The following is a 9,266-nucleotide window of genomic DNA, read 5'->3' as shown; positions in this document are numbered from 1 at the left end:
CCCATGGTAGTGGTGACTAAAACTAGAGGGCATAGATTTAAGGTGAGAGGGAGGAGGTTTAAAGGGGATCAAAGGGGTAAATTTTTCACACAAAGAATAGTGGGTGTTTGGAATGAGCTGCCAGAGGAACTGGTGGAGGCAGGAACAGTAGCAACACTTAAGAGGCACCTGGACAGGTACTTGAATGAGAAAGGCATAGAGGGATATGGAATTAATGCAGGCAGGTGGGATTACAATGGATAGGCATTATTGTCAGCATGGACGTGGTGGGCCGAAGGGCCTGTTGCTATGCTGTCCGACTCTATAATTGAAAAGCAGTGGACAAGGATTCACCAAGGAGAAGCTAAAAACACGATGTGTTTCAAATTAAACCCTGTTACGGTAAGCCCAGGTGAAGGTTGAAAGGGAACCCCTTTCTAAATGCAAATGACATAAGGGGATGTGAGGGTAGTGTGAGAAAAAGGTATTGAAGTGATGCCTTTTCAGCCATGATCATATTGAATGGTGAGGCAGGCTCGAAAGGCTGAATGGCCTCCACCTGCTCCTATGTTCCTACAGAAATCACAAATTTTTGATTTAAATTTGGAAAATAAATGCTCAGTAATTATATACATATTTGAAAACTGCTTTATACACTTTTTATTTGATAAAATATGATGACACTCCATAATAACAGATTATTCTAAGCAAATATTTTCCACATAAATGTTTTTGGTTAAAAGTTACAGATCAAAATTTACTCTATTCATCTAGTTCCCCAAAGCAAAACTTAAAAGTTTATTCACCACTGATGTGTAGTATTCATTTTCCAAATGGTATTGTTTTATTAGGGGGGCTCCAGGGAGGTAGTGGCACATCATGCTGAAAAATGCTCCTGATTTTCCTTTGCTCCTTTTCACACTTTTTCTGCTTTTCTTTCTCTTCCTGTAAACAGCACAACATTAAGAAATCAGCTTTTGTTAAGATTAATATTCAAATTATAATTGCTCAAATCAGGCAAATGCAATGGTAATCGCCAATGTTTTCCACCACTCATGGAAAAAAGGTAGGACCAAGTAGGCGAGGTTTAAAAAACAGGTTGGCATGAGTATAAGAGAGAATTTCCTTTTATTTTGTGCTGCAACCACGGCGGGAACAATGCACTGTCAATTCAGTCCCGTTACTCCACAGGCCACAGCATATTATCCAGTTTTCACACCCAATCGCAAAACAGGTAAATTGGGGCGGCACAGTGGCGCAGTGGTTAGCATCGCAGCCTCACAGCTCCAGCGACCCGGGTTCGATTCTGGGTACTGCCTGTGTGGAGTTTGCACGTTCTCCCTGTGTCTGCGTGGGTTTCCTCCGGGTGCTCCGGTTTCCTCCCACATGCCAAAGACTTGCTGGTTGATTGGTTAATTGGCCATTATAAATTGCCACTAGTTTAGGTAGGTGGTAGGGGAATTTCGGGACAGGTGGGGATGTGGTAGGTGGGGATGTGGTAGGGATATGGGATTAGTGTAGGATTGGTATAAATGGGTGGTTGATGGTCAGCACAGACTCGGTGGGCCGAAGGGCCTGTTTCAGTGCTGTATCTCTAAACTAAACCATGGCCATCTGCTCCCATCCCTAACGTTTTCTCCCCCAATCTGCCCTCTTAAACTGTTTAAATTCCCCTGGCTCTTTAAATCAGTTCATTTTAGCCCTATCTAAAAGTTAACAGTTAGTTTAGTGTATGTTACCTGGGCCCACTGCCCTCCCCCAGCCACACCTGCTCTTTGTTTTCTCAATGAAATTGATCCGGATGAAACTGACGAGAACAGCTGCCGATACTTCAATCTCCGATCCTGCTGTCTTCACAGTCCAGAGTGTCTGCAGCCACGGCATGCGGTAAGTCCATTGAGGTGAAGAAGGAGCTGCGGGACCCGAGAGAAGTCCTGTGAAAAGGTGCCCCGAACACCCAAAACATCCACGAACGGCCCCCCCGGCCGCAACTTCAAAGCGCCCGCGGGAGATGGCTCGGAGAGCATCTGCAGCGCACTGTCGGCAATGCTGCATGCCTTTATTTAAACCACTGCAAAAAAAAACCCTTAGCAAATGTAATCACCTCTAAGTCTGCCAAATGATGCTTCACCTCCCGAAGGACGTGGATGAGCTTTCCGGACGTCGATGGCGGGCACTGAGGAAATGGCTTATTACCTGCACCAGATTCCACCCCCCCTCCCCCCCCTTTACCCCCCTTCCACCCCCCTCCCCTTCCCTGCTCCACCCTCTCAGCTCACCCCCTCACAACCCCGTCCCAGCCCGCCCCCCCCTCGCACCATCTTCACCCCGCACCCCCTTCCCCTGCACCCCCCCCTCCTCCCTCTACCCCTCCCCTCCTCCCTCTACCCCTCCCCCTTGCATCCCCTCCTCCCACCGGCACCATCCTACACCTGTGTAGGGGCCCCAACAACCCCACTGCCTTGTGGGCGTCTCGGGAGAGACCAAGGCTAAGGGAGTAAACCCTAACAGAAAATCCGGAGCGGAACCTCGTAGGCGGTCATGTGTCACCTTTGGCATGTTTCCGGCAGTTCCTGCAGCCATACTGGTGCCAAACGTCGTGTCCTGCACTCCTTTGGACCCCACCAGAAAGGCCGAGAGGGGGGTTTTGACGACTGGGCAACTCTCAACCTCCATAAATTTGCCCAGGCATGCGCCGGCGCGTATCCATTGTCTCTCGAGATAAGGAGGCCCAAAGAAGAAGAAGAAGGTATAAATGGGTGGTTGATGGTCAGCACAGACTCGGTGGGCCGAAGGGCCTGTTTCAGTGCTGTATCTCTAAACTAAACGCACTAATAATCCCAGAATGAAACAGACCAAACCAGGTATCTTTAGACAACAAATTAACTATTTATTACAAAAATAATTATTAAACACTATTAAGATGAACTTATGTCTAAAGACCTCATTTATATATAAAGATTATAGAAAGACGGTAAAGGAATGATTGTATGGAATGTTTATGTACGAATATATGAATTAGGAGCAGGAGTTGGCCACTCGCCCCTTCATGCCTGCTCCGCCATTCAATAAGTTCATGGCTGAACTGATGACTCCACAGTTCCACCCACCCCCGATAACACCCCCTTGCTTACCAAGAATCTATCTACCTCTGCCTTAAAAATATTCAAAGACTCTGCTTCCACCGTCTTTTGAGGAAGAGAATTCCAAAGAAGCACGACCCTCTGAGAGAAAAAAATTCTCCTCAACTCTGTCTTAAATGGGCGATCCATGATTTTTAAACAGTGACCCCTCATTCTAGATTCTCCAACAAGTAGAAACATCCTTTCCACATCCACCCTGTCAAGACCCCTCAGGATCTTATATGTTTCAATCAAGTTGCCTCTTACTCTTCCAAATTCCAGCGGATACAAGCCTAGCCTGTCCAATTTTTCCTCATAAGACAGTCCGTCCATTCCAGGTATTAGTCCAGTAAACCTTCTCTGTACTGCCTCCAACGCATTTACATCCTTCCTTAAATAAGGAGACCAGTACTGTACACAGTACTCCAGATGTGGTCTCACCAATGCCCTGTATAGCTGAAGCATAACCTCCCTACTTTTGTATTCAATTCCCCTTGTGATAAACGATAACATTCTATGCGCTTTCCTAATTACATGCAGGGAGGTAGAGTGAAAGCAGGGAATTGTAGACCAGTCAGCCTGACGTCGGTAGTGGGGAAAATTCTAGAGTCCATTATCAAAGATTTTATAGCAGAGCACTTGGAGAACAGTGTCAGCATGGATTTACGAAAGGGAAATCATGCTTGACAAATCTACTAGAATTCTTCGAGGATGTAACTAGTAGAGTTGATGAGGGGGAGCCAGTGGGTGTGGTTTATTTGGACTTTCAGAAGGCTTTCGACAAAGTCCCACATAAGAGTTTAGCGTGTAAAAATTAAAGCACAAGGGATTAGGGGTTGTGTATTGCGATGGATAGAAAATTGGTTGGCAGACAGGAAACAAGAGTAGGGATAGATGGGTCTTTTTCTGAATGGCAGGCAGTGACCAGTGGGGTACCACCGGGATCGGTGCTAGGACTCCAGCTTTCACAATATATATTAATGATTTAGATGAGGGAACTAAATGTAATATCTCCAAATTTGCTGATGACACAAAACTGGGCGGGAGGGTGAGTTGTGAGGAGGATGCAGAAAGGCTTCAGGGTGATTTGGACAAGTTGAGTGAGTGGGCTAATGCATGGCAGATGCAGTATAATGTGGATAAATGTGAGGTTACCCACTTTGGTAGCAAAAACAGGAAGGCAGATTATTATCGGAATGGCTATAAACTGAGAGAGGGGAATATGTAACGAGACCTGGATGTTCTCGTACACCTTCACTGAAGGTAAGCATGCAGGTCCAACAGGTGGTAAAAAAGGCAAATGGTATGTTGGCCTTCATAGCAAGAGGATTCGAGTACAGGAGCAGGGATGTCTTGCTGCAATTATACAGGGCCTTGGTGAGGCCACACCTGGAATATTGTGTGCAGTTTTGGTCTCCTTATCTGAGGAAGGATGTTCTTGCTATAGAGGAGTGCAGCGAAGGTTTACCAGACTGATTCATGGGATGGCGGGACTGACGTATGAGAAGAAATTGAGCCGGTTAGGATTATATTCGCTGCAGTTCAGAAGAGTGAGGGGGGAGTCTCATAGAAACCTATAAAATTCTAACAAGACTTGGCAGGAAGGATGTTCCCGATGGTGGGGGAGTCCAGAACCAGGGGTCATAATCTAAGGATATGGGGTAAACCTTTCAGGACTGAGATGAGGAGAAATTTCTTCACCCAGAGAGTGGTGAACCTGTGGAATTCGCTACCACAGAAAGCAGTTGAGGCCAAAACATTGTATGTTTTCAAGAAGGAGTTAGATATAGCTCTTGGGGCGAAAGGGATCAAAGGATAGGGGGTGAAGGTGGGAACAGGTTACTGAGTTGGATGATCAGCCATGATCATCATGAATGGCGGAGCAGGCTCGAAGGGCCAAATGGCCTACTCCTGCTCCTTTGTTCTATGTTTCTATTAACCTTTTGCGATTCATGCACTAGGACACCTAGATCCCTCTGCACCTCAGAGCTCTGCAATCTCTCACCATTTAGATAATATGCTTCTTTTTATTCTTCCTGCCAAAGTGGACAATTTCCCACTTTCCCACATTATACTCCATTTGCCAGATTTTTGCCTACTTACTTAACCTATCTATATCCCTTTGTAGCCTCCTTATGTCCTCTTCACAGGTTACTTTCCTACCTATCTTTGTGTCATTAGCAAATTTAGCAACCATACCTTCGGTCCCTTCATCTAAGTCATTTATATAAATTGCAAAATTTGTGGCCCCAGCACAGATCCCTGTGGCACACCACTCATTACATCTTGCCAACCAGAAAATGCCTGCTCTCTGTTTCCTTTTAGCTAGCCAATTTGCTGTCCATGCCAATACAGCATGAGTTTTTATTTTCTGCAATAACCTTTGATGTGGCACCTTACACCTTATCAAATGCCTTCTGGAAATCTAAGTACAATACATCCACCGGTTTCCCTTTATCCACAGTACATCTAGCTCTCTCAAAGAACTCCAATAAATTGGTTAAACATGATTTCCCTTTCACAAAACCATGTTGACTCTGCCCGATTCCCTTTAATTTTTCTAAATGCCCTGCTATAATGTCTTTCATAATAGCTTCTAACATGTTCCCTAAGACAGATGTTGAGCTAACTGGCCTGTAGTTTCCTGCTTTCTGCCTCCCTCCCTTTTTGAATAAAGGAGTTACATCCACTATTTTCCAATCTAACGGAACCTTCCCCGAATCTAGGGAATTTTGGGAAATTAAAACTATCCCATCAACTATCTCACTAGCCACAGGACCCAGGGACTTGTTAGCCTACAGCTCCAACAATTTGTTCAGTACCACTTCCCTGGTGATTGTAATTTTCTTGAGTTCCTCGCTCCCTTCCATTTCCTAACTTACAGCTAATACTGGGATGTTACTTGTATCCTCAATAGTGAAGACTGATGCAAAATATCTGTTCACTTCAACTGCCATCTCCTTATTATCCATTATTACTTCCCCGAACTCACTTTCTATAAGACCATCGCTCACTTGGTTAACTCTTTTCTTTTTTAAATATCTATAGAAAGTCTTTATATTTTTAGCTAACTTTCTCTTATATTCTAATTTTACCTTTCTTATCAAACTTTTAGTCATTCTTTGCTGTTTTTTATATTCTGTCCAATCTTCTGACCTGCCTCCCATCTTTGTGCAATTATAGGCTTTTTCTTCAAGTTTGATACTTTCTTTAACTGTTTTAGTAAACCACAGATGGCGGGTCCCATCCTTGGAATTTTTCTTTGTCATTGAAATGTATCTATTCTGTGTATTCTGAAATATCCGCTAGATGTCTGCCACTGCATCTCTATTGCCCTATCCCTTAACCTGATTTGCCAGTTCACTTTAGCTAGCTCTGCTTTCATGCCCTTATAATTGCTCTTATTTAAGTTTAAAATACTACTCTTGGACCCACTCGTCTCTCCCTCAAACTGAAGGTAAAATTGAATCAAATTATGATCGCTGCTACCTCGGGGCACCTTAACTATGAGGTCATTAATTAATCCTATCTCGTTGCACAATACCAGGTCTAGTATAGCCTGCTCTCTGGTTGGCTCCAGAACATACTGTTCCAAGAAATTATCCCAAAAACATTCTGTGTACTCCTCATCTAGGCTATCTCTGCCCATCTGATTTTTCCAGTCTATTTGTAGGTTAAAATCCCCCATAATTATCACTACTTTTCTGACGAGCTGCCATTATTTCTTCCTTTATACCCCATCCTACAGTGTGGTTAATGTTAGGTGACCTGTACAACACTCCCACAAGTGACTTCTTGCCTTTTTCTCATTTTTAGCCAAACTGTTTCTACGTCCTGGTTTCCTGAACCTAGGTCATCCCTCTCTATTGCACTAATACCATCATTAATTAACAGAGCTTCCTGTCCATCCTAAATGCCATATACCCTTCAATATTCAGGCCCCAATGTATGTCGTCCTGCAGCGGCTATCAGATCGTGCTTATTTATTTCTATTTGCACTCTCTGCTCATCTGTTTTGCTTCGAATGTTACGTGCATTCAGATACAGAGCCTTTAGTTTTGTCCTTTTATTATTTTTGTAACCTCTAGCCTTATCTGTTGATTTACTCTTAGATTTGTACACTCTGTCCCTTCCTGTCACAGTCAGTTTACCATTTCCCATGTTAATATCTTTCTCTCTTGCCTGTCTCTACTCATTGATTTACCTTATCTTCACAAATTTGATCCCTTGCCCCCACTATTCAGTTTAAAACCCTTTCTACTTTCTTAGTTATGCAGCTCGCTAGAACAGCTCAGGTGTAGACCGTCCCAACGGTACAGCCACCACTTTCCCCAGTACTGGTGCCAGTGCCCCACAAACTGGAACCCACTTCTACCATACCACTCTTTGAGCCACGCATTAATTTCTCTAATCTTACTTGCCCTATGCCAATTTGCACGTTATTTATTTTATTTAGAGATACAGCACTGAAACAGGCCCTTCAACCCACTAAGTCTGTGCCAACCAACAACCACCCATTTATACTAATCCTAGATTAATCCCATATTCCCTACCATATCCCCACCATTCTCCTACCACCTACCTACACTCGGGGCAATTTACAATGGCCAATTTACCTATCAACCTGCAAGTCTTTGGCTGTGGGAGGAAACCAGAGCACCCAGCGGAAACTCACACGGTCACAGGGAGAACTTGCAAACTCCGCACAGGCAGTACCCAGAACTGAACCCGGGTTACTGGAGCTGTGAGGCTGCGGTGCTAACCTCTGCACCACTGTGCCACCCTGTGTTTAGTTTAGAGATACAGCACTGAAACAGGCCCTTCGACCCACCGAGTCTGTGCCGACCATCAACCACCCATTTATACTAATCCTACACTAATCGGATGAAACTGACGAGAACAGCTGCCGATACTTTAATCTCCGATCCTGCTGTCTTCACAGTCCAGAGTGTCTGCAGCCACGGCATGCGGTAAGTCCATTGAGGTGAAGAAGGAGCTGCGGGACCCGAGAGAAGTCCTGTGAAAAGGTGCCCCGAACACCCAAAACATCCACGAACGGCCCCCCCGGCCGCAACTTCAAAGCGCCCGCGGGAGATGGCTCGGAGAGCATCTGCAGCGCACTGTCGGCAATGCTGCATGCCTTTATTTAAACCACTGCAAAAAAAAACCCTTAGCAAATGTAATCACCTCTAAGTCTGCCAAATGATGCTTCACCTCCCGAAGGACGTGGATGAGCTTTCCGGACGTCGATGGCGGGCACTGAGGAAATGGCTGATTACCTGCACCAGATTCCACCCCCCCTCCCCCCCCCCTTTACCCCCCTTCCACCCCCCTCCCCTTCCCTGCTCCACCCTCTCAGCTCACCCCCTCACAACCCCGTCCCAGCCCGCCCCCCCCTCGCACCATCTTCACCCCGCACCCCCTTCCCCTGCACCCCCCCCTCCTCCCTCTACCCCTCCCCCTTGCATCCCCTCCTCCCACCGGCACCATCCTACACCTGTGTAGGGGCCCCAACAACCCCACTGCCTTGTGGGCGTCTCGGGAGAGACCAAGGCTCAGGGAGTAAACCCTAACAGAAAATCCGGAGCGGAACCTCGTAGGCGGTCATGTGTCACCTTTGGCATGTTTCCGGCAGTTCCTGCAGCCATACTGGTGCCAAACGTCGTGTCCTGCACTCCTTTGGACCCCACCAGAAAGGCCGAGAGGGGGGTTTTGACGACTGGGCAACTCTCAACCTCCATAAATTTGCCCAGGCATGCGCCGGCGCGTATCCATTGTCTCTCGAGATAAGGAGGCCCAAAGAAGAAGACACTAATCCCATATTCCTACCACATCCCCACCTGTCCCTATATTTCCCTAGCACCTACCTACACTAGGGGCAATTTATAATGGCCAATTAACCTATCAACCTGCAAGTCTTTGGCTTGTGGGAGGAAACAGGAGCACCCGGAGGAAACCCACGCAAACACAGGGAGAACTTGCAAACTCTACACAGGCAGTACCCAGAATTGAACCCGGGTCGCTGAAGCTGTGAGGCTGCGGTGCTGACCACTGCGCCGCCTCTCAGATAATAATCCAGAGATCATTACATTTGAGGTTCTGCTTTTTAATTTGGCACCTAGTTCCTCAAACTGACTATGCAGAACCTCTTTCTTTGTCCTGCCT

At 46.0% G+C, this 9,266-nt stretch overlaps 1 protein-coding gene across 19 annotated transcripts in view; it reads right to left on the bottom strand.

Annotated features, from left to right (window-relative positions):
* Positions 1 to 615: 615 nt before the first annotated feature.
* map9 (microtubule-associated protein 9) overlaps positions 616 to 9,266 on the bottom strand; it is a 350,433-nt gene continuing 341,782 nt past the window's right edge. For 18 of the 19 annotated variants that reach the window (XR_010975979.1, XR_010975969.1, XR_010975968.1 and 15 more), the window contains one exon: positions 846 to 924. Coding sequence is in view for 1 of the 19 variants with exons in the window: in XM_068042247.1 (XP_067898348.1) it covers positions 802 to 924 (123 nt within the window). In the remaining 18 variants the exon portion in view is untranslated. Of the gene's footprint in view, positions 925 to 9,266 lie in introns of all 19 variants that reach the window. The other variant, XM_068042247.1, reaches the window with a different exon arrangement.

Source organism: Heterodontus francisci, chromosome 1, assembly GCF_036365525.1.
Source record: "Heterodontus francisci isolate sHetFra1 chromosome 1, sHetFra1.hap1, whole genome shotgun sequence".
Classification (NCBI taxonomy): Eukaryota; Metazoa; Chordata; class Chondrichthyes; order Heterodontiformes; family Heterodontidae; genus Heterodontus; species Heterodontus francisci.
The sequence above is the reverse complement of the archived record's forward strand: the minus strand, read 5'-3'. Positions and strand labels throughout refer to the sequence as shown.